We start from the raw sequence: 18,492 nt of genomic DNA, 5'->3' as shown, positions 1-18,492 counted from the left end.
CTTTCTGCTAAGCAGCAAGCTAAACATGCTTAGATGATTTTTAATAATGATAAATGTGCGCGATGTGAGATGGAAACGGAAGATTTATTAACAACTTGAACCCTAGTGTCCATATTATGAGAACTGTAGCCAAAAATAGCAGATCTACAACCTCACAACGCCTCGCAGCGCGAGGCGTTGTGAGCTTGTAGATCGGCTATTTTCAGTAAAGAGGTTCGGTGTAGAGGGTAAAAAGAGCAGACTAAGTACAGAGTGAAAGGTCAAGTTTATTAAGTATTGACAGTTCAAGTGGTTAAATATCTGAAAACACACATTGACATGAATCCAAAATACACTGATGATTGTGCTGTGCTGCTGTCAAACAATGAAACTATATGGAATCTATGAAAAGGTTATGGGGGGTCCCTGCTTCATATCCCTCTCAACTAAGGGACTAAGGGGTCCTTGGTCTGAAAACGTTGAAGACCCCTGGTTTAATTGAATAGCCTAAGAAAAAGAAATACTATAGAGGGTATGCGAATGCATAAAGTGAATGGAAAAATCGAGTGGCAATCGAGTGGCAAAGTGAGTGGAAAAGTGAGTTTAACATCGTTTAACATCATTTAATGCAATCAGAAAGGACTTTTCTGTGTGGATGTATGGGCTGTCAAGGCCAGAAAGTAGTGTTTTTGCCACTCAGTAGGCGTTCCCGCATAACTTCCTGGTATGATGATGATGTCACACGCATACCCTCTATTGCTGTTGCAGGCACAAGCTATTGGCAGGCACAAGACACATGTAGTTGTAGGGATTCAACCTGTGACCTTTCAGTTATAGTATGGTCTCTTTAACCATGCTGGGACACCCATAACACAGTGCCGTGTTGCAGGTCAATGCATTAAGTCCATTATTAGATAATGTGCCGCTGACGCCATATAAACATTATCGTCCAAGGATTTGTTGAGTCGGGGCTGAAAGGCTATTAAATACTGATCACATCTCATAACCTGAAGGTTTAGTGGTCCACTCTGTGCAGTAAGGTCTACATTAGTGCTGTTAATGAAAATGCCGTTTTATATTTGCAACATGTCATGCCAGCAATAAAATGAAACAATAAAATAAAAATAAAATAAATTCCATAAAAACAAACGTTTAAAAAGTAGTGAAAATAGCCGATCTACAAGCTCACAACGGGGCGCAAAGGTAGACGTTGTGAGCTTGTAGATCTGCTGTTTTCACTAGCTTGGGTCCCGGGGCAAATGTCTCATTTCTCTTTTTGGTCATGAGCTAAAAGGTTTGGGAAGTGGGAACCACTGGTGTAAGGCTAAGAGTGAAAGATGAAACTAGCGAGTATGTATTTCACCCCTCCTCAACACTGATGTGCTGCTGTGTGTGTGTCCCCAAACTGTGGAATAAACTCCCTGTCGCACTTAGAACAACAGACTCACTCCCTAGCGTCCGCCGCGGCCTGAAGACTCACCTCTTCAGACTCACCTCTTCAGACTCCACCTAAGCCCATAGCACTTACGTAGCACTCACCTTATTCCCCCAATGACCATACATGAAAGCCAGATAGTCTAATAAAAATATGTTATTTTTGTCTAGATTGATATTTTCATGCTTTTGTATTGATGCATTATCTTGCTTATTGTATTGATGTATTTATTACCTTGCTTATTGTAAGTCGCTCTGGATTGAGACTAGGGATGGGACGATAAGCGATATTATCGTTTATCGTGATAAAAAAAAAACTGATGATAATCGTATCGTGGAGATTTAATTTATCGTGATATCGTCCTCCGTCATGCACTGGGATCAATTCACCTTTTATTTGCTGAGCTGCATATCCGGTACCATTTAAACCCTCTATTGGTAAAAACGTGCTTATAATATACGTACTTGAAACAGTCTTTTTTTCACTCTCTACCAAATCTCTTTGCCAAAAAATAGCCGATCTACAAACTCACAACACGTCGCATTGCGACGCGTTGTGAGCTTGTAGATCTGCACAATAATCGTGATATGACATCGTCCCATCCCTAATTAAGAGTGTCTGCTAAATGCCTAAATTGTAAATTGTCCGTCAGTGTTGATTTCGTCGACTAAAACTTAACGAATTTTTTTTGTCGACTGGGTTTTTTCACTGACGAAAACGAAATAAAAACTAAATAAAAACTAAGCTGTGATGACAAAAACTAAGACTAAAAATATTGACAATTTCGTCAACAAAATAAAAACTAGACTAAAACGTTAGGGAGGGACTAATGCTGAAGAGAGTCATTTTATGTTTGGTTGCTCTCAGGTGTTGCGTGCTGAAAATAGCAGATCTACAAGCTCACAACGCGTCGCAGCGCGACGCGTTGTGAGCTTGCAGATCGGCTATTTTCAGCACGCAATCAAGTGTCAAATCAGTCATTACGATGCCATCAAGGCCTGCCAAAATACATTTCAGTTGACTAAATCAACTCTAGATTTAGTCGCCATAAAATCTTATGATATTTAGTCGACTAAAATTAGACTAAAACTAAAACTTTTCAGGTGACTAAATTATGACTAAAACGTAATTACATTTTATTCAAAAGACTATGACTAAAACTAAATCAAAATTTGCTGTCAAAAACAACACTGTTGCCCGTGTCCGCAGGGTCCTGAAGCACTCGGTGGACGCCACCTTCGAGGACCAGGGTCCCAGCCCGGGGTACCGCATCGAGATTTCCTTCTTCTACGTGGTCTACTTCGTGGTCTTCCCTTTCTTCTTCGTCAACATCTTCGTGGCCCTCATCATCATCACCTTCCAGGAGCAGGGGGACAAGGCCATGTCCGAGTGCAGCCTGGAGAAGAACGAGGTACACCGTGCACAAATTCATTTTAGAACGGGTACACATTATTGTGTATCATTATTTTATGCTTTAACTATTGAAAAATAGCAGATATACAAGCTCACAGCGCGGCTGCGAGCTTGTAGATCTGCTATTTTTGAAAAATCGTGAAAAAAAATCGTGTCTTTTGAATCCTTCTAAGATTTTTTGAAAAACCTATGTTTCAGCAATCTGGCCAGCCATCGTCAAAGAGAAAGTCCTTTTCACTTAACTGGAGCTCAGTTAGTCTGTTCTTGAGAGACTACTGTGTCAGTGGTTCTCAAACCTTTTCATGTGAAGGACCCCCAAAATTATATGTATTTGGCCACGGACCCCCATCTCAAAATATTTAGTTCCAGGGACCACCCAGAAGCAAAATTTGAGTTATTAACGTTTGCTTTGAAAATACATATTTTCAAAGATGTGCACACATTTTCACGACTTTTTCAAAAATAGCAGATCTACAAGCTCGCAGCGCAGCACTCGTGCCACGCTGTGAGCTTGTATATCTGCTATTTTTCACTGGTTAAAGCATTCAATAATTCTAGGCCTACGTAAATGGGTTAAAACACATTGAGACAAAATCTCTTGGTCAAGTGGGAACTGGCCAAGAGGCAGGTTAAAATGTCACATCTCCGCTATACTTTTAATACGAAACAAAACAACAGTAGTACATCCATGATACACAGCAGAAAACCTTTGCAAAAAAACTCCAAAAATATTAAATATACTTTTGGTACTGTAAAGTACCAAAAGTAAAAGTGCTCATCATCATCATCATCATCATGCAGAATGTTCCATATTCATGTTTTCAACAAGTCGCATTGTGATCTTGTGAGCTTGTAGATCGGCTGTTTTCAAATAGACTAAATGTATATAGAGCTTAAGTGGTTAATGTATGTTTAGTAATACAAATCTAAAAAGTAACCAGTAAATAATTGTAGCGGAGTAAAAGTACAATGTGTTCCTCAGAGATGTAGTGGAGTAGAAATAATTTAAAGTGAAAAATACCTCAAAATCGTACATGAGTAAAAACTTTACACCACTGGTTATCTTTATCAAACAAGGGTTTTACTGTATTTGATCTTGATTCGGTCCACTGTATCTAAAACCATTGGTCATTTGCTTGATTACTGGTTGATCTAGTTCAGTAGTTCTCAAACCTTTTGATTTCAAGGCAGTGTCGATTTCGTTGACTAAAACTATGACGAAAAATGTTTGTCGACTGACGAAAACTAAATAAAAACTAAGCTGTGATGACTAAAACTAAGACTAAATATATTGACAATTTCGTCAACAAAATAAAAACTAGACTAAAACATTACTAGTGGAGGAGAAAGTAATTTTATGTTTGGTTGCTCTCAGGTGTTGCGTGCTGCAACGCGTTGTGAGCTTGTAGATCTGCTATTTTCAGCACGCAACCAAGTGCAAAAACAGTCATTACGATGTCATCAAGGCCTGCCAAAATACATTTTAGTTGACTAAATCAACAGTAGATTTAGTCAAATGGAGTGTAAAAAATAAAAATAACCAACCATTTGGATCATTTCTACACTCTCAAGAGTTACAGACCCGTTAATGGCCGATACGGTTCCAAAATATCATCTATAACCATTTAACCGAGGCAGTGGCGGCTCCAGGGAATAATCAGCAGGGGGGCCTTCAATTTTCCAAAGGGGGCACTTTATTTTTCAACAAACCTGCACATATAGCAATCCGATTTTTGTGGCGTTTTGAGCCAAACTAGTAATGTCCATTACAAGTTTTCTCACTTGAAAGATTTGAATTTCCTGTGCTGCATGCACAACAACAACACAGTTATAGACATCAAAACAAATAACATTTTCATTAAACTATTAATTCATTGAAAATGTATCCTTATAATAATCAAAAATAACACAAAAATAACATATATAATTGACACCTAACATATTAAAATAATAGTGGGGTAGGGTACTACTGGCAAGTCTGGACTAGGGGGGCACAAAGTCTAATCTGGGTGGGCATTGCCCCCCAATGCCCCCCTGTGGAGCCACCTATGAACCGAGGACACCCTGGAGCCTCCTCGAGGACATCTGGGGTTCCCCGGAGTCCCGGCCAGAACCCCACTTTGAGAACCAACGAATGAACCAATTTAATTGATAGGAATGACGTGTGTATTACTGTGTAACACCTTTCATAATGAATGGAATTAACAGACGCCACATCGGACGAGACGCTGTCAAATGTCAGGCATTAAATCTTGGGGATAGTCTGGCAGTTTGACTGGCTAATAGTGTGTGTACAGTCCTTCAGGGACGTGCAGAGAATGTTAGAGAGGCAGGGGCTGACATTTCTAAAAGGGCCTTTTGGTGGAAACATCGAAAATAGCAGACCTCCAAGCTCACAACGCGTCGCAGCGCAACGCGTTGTGAGCTTGGAGGTCGGCTATTTGCGGTGCTTGATGCCACACTGAACTAAGGATAATCAAGTCAATACTGGAGATGTGGCGTAACAGCATGGATTTCGACACAAAGAGGGCAATTCTTTCAACATAAGATGCTGCATTCAAGTTCAGGAGAGTTTGGACAAGGCAATTAGCCCTTCACTATGCCCCTCCCAGCCTTGGCAAGCAGGAAGTTATTCTAAGCTAGCATTGGACAAATGCTTTTTGGGAGGGGCATATTCTAAGCTAGCATTGGACAAAAGCTTTTTGGGAGGGGCATAGTGAAGGGCTAATTCTCTTGAATGCTGCCTTCAGGTATGGCATGGAAAGAGTGCATTTGCATTTCTTTCACCACAGTAAAACCTACATTCATGGTCTGGTGAGGGCACTTTTTACACATGGATAAAAAGGGCAGAGGCTCAAGCCCCCTTGGATGTCTATGTGTGCACGTGCCTGCAGTCCATTCCGCCCCGGGGCCGTGCCGGGGTGCCTGCAGCAGGCTGACGGCGCCAGGACTCTGTGGACAGAAAAACAAAGCCAGTGAACCGTCCCTGCCCCATCTCCACCAGGAGCCCATTAGACGCACCCAGACTGGCCCCGTTCAAAACCACACACATAAATCTCTGCGCTCGTATGTTTAACCCATTACGGCCGACTCTAAAGACCGATTCTACAGATGTCTTCTAAAATCAGTTTAAACTGTTTTCTGAAAAAACCCTATTTCTATATCAGTGGTTCTCAAACGTTTTCATATCAAGGACCCCCAGAATTATGTGTATTTGGTGGAACCCCATCTCAAAATATGTTGTTCCAGCAGGGACCCCCCCAAGAAGCAAAGATATGAATTAACATTGTTCGCTTTAAAAGAAAACGTATTCGGATATTGCGCAAGTGTTTGCGTCGTTTTAAAAATAGCAGATCTACAAGCTCGTAGCGCGGCACTCGGTGCCGCGCTATGAGCTTGTAGATCTGCTATTTTTGAATAGCCAAAGTATACAAAATAATGGTTTAAGTGGTTACGTGACAGAAGAAGCGTTCCTGGCCTTCATGCGTTAAGGAGCTGCCTCTGACAGCTGGAGCCGGGAGAAACAAACTGCGGCGCAAGGGGGGATTCATTTGTCTTCTCCTGCCATTTGCTCATTCACCTGTGATTTTTATCTCATCTATATCCATCCGTCCGTCTGTCAGTCCCAATTGCAACGATGTCCGACCTGCACGGATGCTGGTGTGCCGTGCCGCCTGCTTCAAACAACTTTATTATTGTGGGACAGTAGGTGTCCAACCCGCCTCCAACGACTGCAGACATAGGCACGTGACATCATCACTGTGATGTCACGTGTTGTTGCCCATATATGGAGATCCCTGCTCTTGAGTATCTGACATCACTGTGATGTCACAGTGATGTGTCAGAAGAACCACAGTTTTCAGGCGTTACCCGAACGGACAGATTGTCAAGCTGTGACGGTTCTGATAGTAAACTGCGACTTACGGTCGCAACAAGACCTACGCTCGCAACAAATACTCAAAAGTGTACTTAAAGGAGTAGTTCACTCCCAAAATGACATTTTTTCTATTGATTACTCATGCCATAGAGACTTGAGTTCAATAATATATTTTTTTTACCACCATTGATTATGGATAGGGACCCAAATGCATGGCACTGAATGGGGAAACCATCAGGGTAAATTTACTATTATCACATTTTTTACGAAAAAATATTATTGAACTCAAGTCTCCATGGTGTGAGTAATCAATAGAAAAAAAGTCATTTTGGGGGCGAACTACTCCTTTAATACAGTACTTGAGTAAATGTAGGCTACAAGTTACCGGTACTTTACACAGGGTGTCGCTCAGGACATCGCGGTCTATAAAATCGCCTACGACTGCAGATGTGTGCAGCAACATTCTCTCCCATACAGATTGGTTGAAATAGCATTGTATTCGTTCAAATAAGTCCCGGGGTTGTAGCTCTGAGTGTGCTAATTCCCTCCTGTGTTCTGCCCTGTGTTGTTTCAGAGGGCCTGCATCGACTTCGCCATCAACGCTAAGCCTCTGACGCGCTACATGCCAGAGAACACGCAGTCCTTCCAGTACAGGATGTGGAAGTTTGTGGTCTCGGGTCCGTTTGAGTACTCTATCATGAGCATGATTGCAGTCAACACAGTGGTGCTCATGATGAAGGTAAAGAAACAAAAACTAAAAATCTGTATATCGTCATTGTTGGGCGGAAACCTTGTATCTCCAAGTTTCAAATGTGTACGCTCTTTCGCAAAGTAAAGCCCTGCTTCACCATACAAGGCCATCGCACAAAAGTAGTGAAAACAGCAGATCTACAAGCACACAACGCCTCGCGGTGCGAGGCGTTGTGTGCTTGTAGATCGGCTGTTTTCACTAGTTTAGTTGATTTTTTAGATGATGAATGCAAAACGAACGGTTCTGGACATACAAGGTTTCCACCCGACAACAACGATATCCTTGTTGTCGGGTGGAAAGCTTGTATGTCCAAATCCGTTTTAGCCAGGGACCCACTCTGACCCAGAAAGTCATCACTTTTTTTTTTATGACTCATCACTTTTCACAGTTTTCTGGGGCTGAAACTTAGCCCAAGAAATATTTTACATGCAAAACAAATGCAATGGCAATGGATTGAGAATCATAGTTTGACCCCTCAAAATGTCAAAGATAAAGGCGTATTCTCTGTGCCCCTCAGTTCCACGGAGCCCCTGATTTCTACGAGGCCCTGCTGAGGAATCTCAACATCGTGTTCACTGCCCTCTTCTCCCTGGAATGCATCCTCAAGATCATCGCCTTTGGCCCTCTGGTGGGTCAAGTTTGAACTGTTTTAAGACTTACACAATTCAGTGAACTTCGAATATTCAATTATCTATAGTCACTTCAATATCATTCAATTCATGTCAATGTGCTGATCATCTCTCCCCCCACACACAGAATTATCTGAAAGATGCTTGGAACGTGTTTGACTTTGTAACCGTACTGGGCAGCATCACTGACATCCTGGTTACTGAAATCAAAGTAAGTCCCCACCGCGTACTTAGCATGCGCCTTGTATCGCATGCTGCGATTTCATCTACAGTATGATCATGACAGAGAGATGCACAGACCCACGCACACAAACACTTGCACACGCCACGCACGCACGCACGCACGCACGCACGCACGCACGCACGCACGCACACACACACACACACACACACACACACACACACACACACACACACACACACACACACACACAGGGACGTGCTGGGCCCCTGATTCAGCCCGGGGAAAAGAGTTGGAGAGGCCCTCATTGTGCGCTATAGAGAGAGATCTTTCTCTATAGCGCTGCTGCTACTCAAAGATTTGCCATTTCAGATCATGACAAGTGACAAGCCAGTGGGCCAATTACATGAGTTATCGTCGTTGTCGGGTGGAAACCTTGCATGTCCAAAACCGTTTGTTTTGTATTTATCATTTTAAAAATGATTTAAACTAGTGAAAACAGCCGATCTATAAGCACACAACGCCTCGCGGTGCGAGGCGTTGTGTGCTTGTAGATCTGCTGTTTTCACAAATTTTGTGCGACGGCCTTATATGATGAAGCAGGGCTTTGCTTTGCGAAGAAATCTGCCCGACAGGTTTCTGCCCGACAGTGACGATTTACTTTGTTGGCCGCCCAGCCCCCAAAATGGAACGAAGGCCGACATTTTATATTTAATTTTTTCCTAATGGCCGGGAATGAACCGGCCGTTCGGGAGTAATTCCGCTTTTCCCAATGGCCAGCACGTCCCTGCACACACACACACACACACACACACACACACACACACACACACACACACACACACGCACACACACACACACACACACACGCACACACACACACACACACACACACACACACACACACACACACACACACACACGCACACACACGGATAAACATAGCCCAGACTGCTGATACAACAAAGGCCTGTACGCAAGCTTTGTGCAGACACGCTAACTAGCCATATCAGCAAAGCAGTCTTGGCGGTGAGCCAGTGAGCCTGATAATTCAGACGAGTAGAATAGGGGGGGAGGGGGGTTGTGTTGATGGTATCGATCTATCCCTGAGGCCTGATACAGGATCTGACTGAGGATAGATGCTTTCTTTGAAGGCAGCTTAGAGATTCATCGGGGGAGATCTTGAAGGTGGCAGCTTATTGGAACACACTCCTGGGCAGTGGTGTAAAGTAACTAAGTACATTTACTTAAAGAAGTAGTTCACCACTTTTCAACCTGTCTTCATATAATAGGTCCTCACTAATGTTCATGATAAAATTTCACAATTTTTTTCTACTCGGTCCAAGTCTCCTAGGAGAGCTGTGGGAAGTTCAGAATCCATCGTCTTTTGACATCATCATTTTCCAAAAAAAAAAATTAATCTATATTTTTGAAAAAAATATTTTGATTTTTATTATCGCAAGAACAATGGCTTCCACTTTAAAATTGCAACTTTTCAGGAATAGAAAGCCTGCAGTTTCTATAAGCTGGATTGGCAATTGATGATGTCACAAGACAATGGGTTTCTGACCTGCCCACAACCCTCTTCTGAGAAAAAAAAAGCTATTTTTGAGTGAGGACCAATTATATGAACATAGGTTGAAAAGTGGTGGAGTGCCCCTTTAAGTAATGTACTGTACTTAAAGGGATATTCCACTTTAAAAAAAACATTGGGTCATTTTACCGTCTAATCAGGCTTTTATGAACACCCTGAACAGTTTTTAATTTGCTTGATTCAATATTTAGATATTTGATGTAAATGTTATCAGGCCCTTCAGGCCCAGTTCCGGCCCAGTTCCTCTCCCCATACCCATTGTAACTTCAAGCTCCATTTTAACCATGATAGATTAATTAAAAACACCCATTATTTTTTCTGGTGACTCATAGTAACCTCCTAATACGTGAGCAGGCCGTGTTTTTTCAATAACTTCTTTCATTTATTTTTAATAATTCTTTTGGAAAATGGAAAAAAAAAATACAATAAAATATTATTAAAAATAAATGAAAAAGGTTATCGAAAAAACAATAACAGCTGTTTTTAATGAATCTATCATGGTTAAAATGGAGTTTGAAGTTACAATGGGTGTGTATGTGGAGGCCTCCTGCAGGAGGAGGGCCTAGTAACATATACATCAAATATCTAAATATTTAATTAAGCAAATTAAAAACTGTTCAGGGTGTTCATAAAAGCCTGATTAAACAATAAAATGACCAAAAGTTTTTTTGAAAGTGAAATATCCCTTTAAGTACCATTTTTAGGTATTTGCAATTTACTTGAGTATTTCCATTTTCCAATACTTTTACTTCTACTCCACTACATCTCAGAGGCAAATATTGTACTTTTACTCCACTACAATTATTTGAAAACTTTAGTTACTAGTTACTTTGCAGATATAAATTACATCATTATAAAACATAATTAAACCACTTTAGCCATATTTTATACTGTGGCTATTTGAAAATAGCCGATCTACAATGCGATGCGTTGTGAGCTTGTAGATCTGCTATTTTCAAACATTTTGTACTTTTAACTTTTGGTACTTTAAGTACATTTTGATGCCAGTACTTTTACTCAAATACATTTTTAATTCTGGACATTTACTTGTAAGGGTGCCCTCACAGCAAAGTACCTATCAGAGTGGAATCCGCGTTCCGCCGATGCATTTCAATGATAAGGGAGCGTTTTTTGCAGAAATCCTCTGCTGGCATGAAACCGCTTCACTCTCATTGGAATGCATTGGCGGAACGTGGATTCCACTCTCATAGGTACTTTGGTGTGAGGGCACCCTAAGGTGGCAGTTTATTGGAACACACTACCTGGGTTGTGTTCGGCACCACTACAGTACCTGGCTATGTTTCCATCTGAAGTATTACTATGCCCTATTACGCTTCCTTGTTCGACAAGTGGGGAAAATGGCCGATCTACACGCTCACCACACATCAGGATGTGATGCGTGGTGAGCTTGTAGATCTGCAGTTTAGTGTGTTGCACTGTCTTCTTTCTTCCTCCTCTCTTTCTTAAACTTTATTCTGATTCTTTCTGCTCTCTTTGTCTCTTTGTCTGTCTGTCCATCTATTGTCTGTCTGTCTGTCTGTCTGTCTGTCTGTCTGTCTGTCTGTCGTCCCATTGTCCTCACTAATCTTACCTTCCCCTGCTCCAAAATGTCATTTTTAGACTACGGTGAGTGACTTCACATGCTGTTATGGATAACTTAAAACAAAACGTTACAGAGTTATTGATTGTATCTGGACTGTTTTTGGTAGAACCACCACATAAACAGATCTACAAGCACACAACGCCTCGCATCGATGCGAGGCGGTGTGAGCTTGTAGATCGGCTATTTTCCACCATTTTTATTTTATTTTAAATGTAATATATTTTTATAAAATATTCTCGACATTATTTTTTATTTTAGCGTCTGTTTTTCAAGAAAAAGTTGACTATAGCTCCTTTAAAGCATTCAATAATTCAAGGCCTAAATGGGTTGAATTAAACAGTAGTCGCTGGTTGATTGACGTGGTGTTGTTCTGCGGCAGGCGGACCGTCTGTTGAACCTGAGCTTCCTGAGGCTGTTCAGAGCCGCGCGCCTCATCAAGCTGCTCAGGCAGGGCTACACCATCCGCATCCTGCTCTGGACCTTCGTCCAGTCCTTCAAGGTGACCACACACACACACACACACACAAAAAATAAAAGATCTACATGAAAAATAGCAGATCTACATGCTCACAACGAGAGGCGTTGTGAGCATGTAGATCGGCTATTTTCACAATGTTCGCCTCTTGCTTACTTAATATTTGACAGTTTGGTATACTTATATTCAACTATTCGAATACTATTACTACTACTAAAAACCACTATTCGTGAATACCCTACCTGCTACTTGTAACCTGTTCAAACTACTTCCAAATCACTGAACATTAGTGATACCAATGGATGGATAGATCTATCCATCCTCATTTTATTTATGTTTTAGATGAGTTGTTAAATGATTGCTGCTCTATGTATAAGACAAGGTTGTGTGTTGGTGTTGGTTGTTGTGTAGTGGTTATGTTATGTACAGAGTCTTATTGAGAGTATGAATGTTAGTAAAAAATGCTAATGGGGACTCCAAGATGAGAAGCTACTAAGTTACAATACAGTAGCTAATGGGGGTGTAAATAAATAAACAGTTACACACACACATACGCACACACACACGCGCGCACGCACGCACACACACACACACACACACACACACACACACACACACACACACACACACACACACACACACACACACACACACACACACACACACACACACACTTGGCTGCACACGCACATAACACCTGGAGTCGCTGCGACTAAATATGAATAATTCAACGTGTTTTGGTTCCTGTTTTGGTTTGTTTTCCCTCCCCCAGGCGCTGCCCTATGTCTGCCTGCTGATTGCTATGCTGTTCTTCATTTATGCCATCATCGGGATGCAGGTGGGTGGCGCGGCGCCTCTCGCCTTTCATGGCGCCTACCGCACGGTGGCACCATACTGTACAGGGTTCCCACGGTCATGAAATTCCTGGAAGTATTTAGAAATTAGAAACATATTTTTCCAATACTGGAAAAGTTTGGGAATTGATCAAGGGTCCTGGAAGGTCCTGGAAAGAATTGCTATGCATTGTCTTTGGTTATTGATTTTGTTAATAACTCTGAAATGACAAATTCAACATTGGCCAAATTGTCAAATTAGAGGCAGAAATTGTGAAAATAGCAGATCTACATGCTCACAACACCTCGCAAGAGGTGTTGTGAGCATGTAGATCTGCTATTTTCACAATAGAACCGTGTTATACAAAATTCCTCTACTCTTAGTGCTCGTCAGGGTGCCGGGGTCCCCAGTTAAAATATGATTATTTCAGGGGACACGGCCTGAAAAGGTTGAGAACCACTGGCATACACTACCTGTCTTTGGGCATTGTGCATAGGAGTAAGCGACCTGTTATTGAGCTGAATTATTGTTTTCTACCACTTTTTCGAGTCACGTGTTCAAATACTGGATTCTGATTGGCTAAATTCCGGAGGTTATGAGAGGACAACTGCCGCAAAGTTGTGTGAGGAGATCAATGCGCCTCAGTGTACATCCGGGGACTTCAGGAGGTAGTCGGAACACCTTTCCCCCAACCAACAAATGAAGGTCGCAGCGGTCCTATGTTTACTAACGTGCGTACTATCGTCGCCGATTTATTTGGATCCAATGCAATCCGCCAACTTTAAAGCCCCTTTTCTCTGAACCTATGCCTTTCTGGAAGCGAACAGCCTCTATTTACGGCCGGAACGGTGCTTTTAACTGACGTTAGCTTAGCTGTAAGCTAGACGCATGGATTAGTATGGAGTTGGCGCCATCTGTTGGTGAGTAGAAGATGTTGTTGGTGGAACTATCTGCTGTCTCGCGGAAGTTTTATAGGCAATAATGATTGTAACTTAAGATCCTTGCAAGTTACAACTATGTGTTTTCTTTCATGTATAAGGGAAAAAGTGGTAGAAAAGCTATTTACCACTCGGGGTCGGACATTATGCTCTGATAATGTCCTGTGTTAGGGTGTTATCGGACTCGGCTTCGCCTCGTCCGATAACACCCTAACACAGGACATTATCAGAGCATAATGTCCTCTCACTCGGGGTAAATTGCTTACATATAGTCCTGGAAATTGGGTTAAATATTCTGGAAAAGTTTTGGAAAAGTTTTGGAAATTAATTGGTAAAGATGTGTGGGAACCTTGTAAAAAAGAATAGATCAGGGGTCTTCAACAGGGGTTCCTCAGAGTTACAACAGGGGGGGCCCGCCAAATCTTTGTGTGATGGTATTCTTTTAAATAAACAACTTGAACCCTTTGCCTTACATCCCTATATTCTGAGGAGAACATTAACTTTTCATTAACTCCATCGACACAAAACTATGGCACCACCTCTTTAATAATAATACAGACTCTTCCCCAATTATTATCATCCAGCATTTTGAACTTTTTTTTCATCAGACAATAAATATCCCCATTCCTCTATCTCCTCCCTTCATGTTATCGTCTTGCAGGTGTTCGGAAACATTGAACTTGACGAGAACACAGACATCAATCACCACAACAACTTCCGCACGTTCTTCCAGGCCCTCATGCTGCTGTTCAGGTACACGCACGTGCACGCACGCACGCACGCACACACACACACACACACACGCACCTACAGTATCGTATACGAGTAAGACACCAGTAAAAACGTGTGAACAGTTGCGAAACGCAATACTTGAGTTTACTTTATAACTGAGAGATGTTTGGTATTTAAAACAATTTATAATTCCGGCATTTGGCAGACGCTCTCGTCCAGAGGGACATACACATTGTAAGGTTAGAGGAAGTGCGATGGACATTAAACATGTGGACAGTGTCCCGTCAGCTTGAAGGGCAGGATGCTAATAGTGATTCACTCGGTCGTTTAAAAAGGGCAGCTGCTGTGTCCTCATTTGCTCTGGGTCTGTGGCAGTGATTGTCAACGTGGGGTCCGGGGACCACCCAGGGGTCCTTGAGGGGATTCCAGGGAGTCCCCAGCAAAATGATGTACAGTGTAGGGATGGGACGATATGACAATTTCATATCACGATTATTGTGACAAAAGAAATCACGATTTACGATATTATCGTGATAATCAAAATCCATTATCCTGGGCCGGAACACATGCCAAAAAATAGCAGATCTACGCGTTGTGAGCTTGAAGATCGGCTATATTTTGGCAAAGACATTTGATAGAGAGTGAAAAAAAGACTGTATCAAGTACGTTATTTCCAGGTCCGTTTTACCAATTATAGAGGGTTTAAATGTTACCGAATATGCAGATCGACAAATAAAAGATTTTTTGAACCCAGTGCATGACGGAGGACGATATCACAATAAATTAAATCTCCAAGATATGATTATCATGAGTGTTTTTTATCATGATAAACGATAATATTGCGTATCGTCCCATTCCTAGTACAGTACATTTGAACCATTTACGTACTGTTTCACAAATAGAGAAAATAGCTGATCTACAAGCTTGTAGAGCTGCATGCACAAAAGTACAGTAGGCGTGCCAGGTTGATAGTGGATAATTTCACTCTAATATCCCACTAATAGACAGTAGTAGCTTCTGTAATTAATCAAATCTAACAACAAAGAGCTTCCCTAATGAGGGGTCCTTGGCACCACATCTCTGTGGCTTAATTATGCATACATTTTGGGGTGAAACTTGACATGAAAATGGTTGAGAAGAACTGCTCTATGGGAAAGTAATTTTCCTGGACCACGGATATCCAGCTGTGATTCTGTTTCATATTTTATGAACCCGCTGAATTATGTAGTTAGCAGTAAGGGAGTGCAGAAAATGACACACGAACATGAACAAGCGCACACATATCATTCAGTCGGCCAGCCAGCCAGCCAGCCAGTCAGTCAGTCAGTCAGTCAGCCAGCCAGCCAGCCAGCCAGCCAGCCAGCCAGCCAGCCAGCCAGTCAGTCAGTCAGCCAGCCAGCCAGCCAGCCAGCCAGCCAGCCAGTCAGTCAGCCAGCCAGTCAGTCAGCCAGCCAGCCAGCCAGCCAGCCAGCCAGCCAGCCAGCCAGCCAGCCAGCCAGCCAGTCAGCCAGCCAGCCAGCCAGCCAGCCAGTCAGTCAGTCAGTCAGTCAGTCAGTCAGTCAGTCAGTCAGCCAGCCATTCAGTCAGTCAGCCAGCCAGCCAGTCAGCCAGCCAGCCAGCCAGCCAGCCAGCCAGCCAGCCAGCCAGCCAGTCAGCCAGCCTGTCAGTCAGCCAGCCAGCCAGCCAGCCAGCCAGCCAGCCAGCCTGTCAGCCAGCCAGCCAGCCAGCCAGCCAGCCAGCCAGCCAGCCTGTCAGTCAGTCAGTCAGTCAGTCAGTCAGTCAGTCAGCCAGCCAGCCAGCCAGCCAGCCAGCCAGCCAGCCAGTCAGCCAGCCTGTCAGTCAGTCAGTCAGTCAGTCAGTCAGCCAGCCAGTCAGTCAGTCAGTCAGTCAGCCAGCCAGCCAGCCAGCCAGCCAGCCTGTCAGTCAGTCAGTCAGTCAGTCAGCCAGCCAGCCAGCCAGTCAGCCAGCCTGTCAGTCAGCCAGCCAGCCAGCCAGCCAGCCAGCCAGCCTGTCAGTCAGTCAGTCAGTCAGTCAGTCAGCCAGCCAGCCAGCCAGCCAGCCAGCCAGCCAGCCAGCCAGCCAGTCAGCCAGCCAGCCAGTCAGCCAGCCTGTCAGTCAGTCAGTCAGTCAGCCAGTCAGTCAGTCAGTCAGTCAGCCAGCCAGCCAGCCAGCCAGCCAGCCAGTCAGCCAGTCAGTCAGTCAGTCAGTCAGTCAGTCAGTCAGTCAGTCAGTCAGTCAGCCAGCCAGCCAGCCAGTCAGCCAGCCAGCCAGCCAGCCAGCCAGTCAGCCATGGAGAGCAGGATGTTGATATGTAACAGGAAGAGAGAACAAGGTGAACATCTCCCCCAGCCTCCACTGGCAGTGGGAGATGTTCTGCTACGTCGTATATTGTAGTCTTCTTAAGGTGCAGGAAGAGAGATTTCTTTGTTAACATAAGTGTTAAACAGATCTATATTATGATAGCAAGCATTGCTATAGACTAGTGTTTGTTCAGTTCACCCCCCACACACACACACACACACAATCTCTCTCTCTCTCTCTCTCTCTCTCTCTCTCTCTCTCTCTCTCTCTCTCTCTCTCTCTCTCTCTCTCTAGTAAGGATTACCCTATGAGAGTAGAGCTGTAACCTTTTCACAAAAAAAAACAAAAAAAAAAGTTAGTTTTTTAGCCCAAATAGTATCATTTACAGTGCACTACATTTAATTTAATCAGCGATGTGTGTCTGTCTGTCTGTCTGTCTGTCTGTCTGTCTGTCTGTCTGTCTGTCTGTCTGTCCGTTTATCGCTGTGTCCATTTCCTCTCGTCTGTCTGTCTGTCTGTCTGTCTGCCCTGTCAGGAGCGCCACGGGCGAGGCGTGGCACGAGATCATGCTGTCGTGTCTGAGTCGCCGGGCGTGCGACGAGCGCTCGGGCACCGTGGGGAAGGAGTGCGGCAGCGACTTCGCCTACTTCTACTTTGTCTCCTTCATCTTCCTCTGCTCCTTCCTGGTCAGTGCCGTTTGAGTGCAGTTTGATTTGATTGAAAGAGTTTTTTAGCCTATTAGGCCTACCAATGTGGTCGTTTGAGTGCCATGTTTTGTTGTTGTTTAGGGGTAGGGTGGGGTGTACTGTAACACAGTGGTTCTCAACCTTTTCAGGCCGCGACCCCCAAAATAATCATATTTGAACTGACGAGCACTAAGAGTTACATTTTGTATAACCCAGTTCTTTTGTGAAAATAGCAGATCCACATGCTCACAACGCCTCGCGTTGCGAGGCGTTGTGAGCATGTGGATCTGCTATTTTCACAATTTCTGCCTCTTAATATTTGACAATTTGGCCAGTGTTTAATTTGACATTTTAGAGGTATTAAAAAGTCCTTCATTTGTCATTTTAGAAATGTGCAGATACCCTCTTTAACCTTGTTTTAAACCCTAAAAAACCCTAATAATAACAGTAAAAAAAACAACTTCTCTGTTCTGACCTCGCCAGGTTAGGAATAACTATACGTTTGGGTTTTAGGCATCATTTTACTGTGGTAAATGTCATGTTGTAGGGGATGGTCAATCTTTTATTTTTTAATGCTTGGGGAGGGTTATTGACTTTTCCCCCAATTGAGAGGGAGGGTCATTTTATATAAGGGCTTCTTATACATTTTCTCCAGTAACACCCCTCAATAAAAGACGACCCCTCTTTCATTGAGGGGGGTCCTGACCCACAGGTTGAGAACCACTGCTGTAACAGAGACATATAGAGAAGTGAAATCAATAAAATACATTCATACAATTTCAAGTAAAGGTAAAAACCTGGGTACTGTAAATGGAACCTGTTCCAACTCAACTAATTGCTGGTTAGGTCCAGCTGCTATTCAGCCAGCTCTATATGGAGGACTGTTGCCTGCAGGTAACCCATTCCACATACTGTAACTGCTGCCGAGTATTAAAAACAAGTCCTTTTCCCATACATACAGCTTTTTTGAATCTGCTAGGTACAAACGCTGTGGACGCTTTGTACCCAGCAGACTAAGGGCAATAGTTTTCAGTTTGGCTGCTTTCATGGCTCGCCGCTGCTGC

The 18,492-nt window shown here is 43.1% G+C and overlaps 1 protein-coding gene across 1 annotated transcript in view; it reads left to right on the top strand.

The window, feature by feature from the left end:
* cacna1ba (calcium channel, voltage-dependent, N type, alpha 1B subunit, a) overlaps window positions 1–18,492 on the top strand; it is a gene marked incomplete at both ends in the record, with an annotated part of 221,504 nt that overhangs the window by 164,410 nt on the left and 38,602 nt on the right. The window contains 8 exons of the mRNA XM_080738497.1: window positions 2,624–2,825; window positions 7,279–7,443; window positions 7,973–8,083; window positions 8,212–8,295; window positions 11,842–11,961; window positions 12,710–12,775; window positions 14,371–14,462; window positions 17,278–17,428. Of these exons, the coding sequence (XP_080594623.1) occupies window positions 2,624–2,825; window positions 7,279–7,443; window positions 7,973–8,083; window positions 8,212–8,295; window positions 11,842–11,961; window positions 12,710–12,775; window positions 14,371–14,462; window positions 17,278–17,428 (991 nt within the window). The remainder of the gene's footprint in view (window positions 1–2,623; window positions 2,826–7,278; window positions 7,444–7,972; window positions 8,084–8,211; window positions 8,296–11,841; window positions 11,962–12,709; window positions 12,776–14,370; window positions 14,463–17,277; window positions 17,429–18,492) is intronic.

This window comes from Nannobrachium achirus (genome assembly GCF_963921795.1).
Source record: "Nannobrachium achirus genome assembly, chromosome: 12".
Taxonomy (NCBI): Eukaryota; Metazoa; Chordata; class Actinopteri; order Myctophiformes; family Myctophidae; genus Nannobrachium; species Nannobrachium achirus.
The sequence above is the reverse complement of the archived record's forward strand: the minus strand, read 5'-3'. Positions and strand labels throughout refer to the sequence as shown.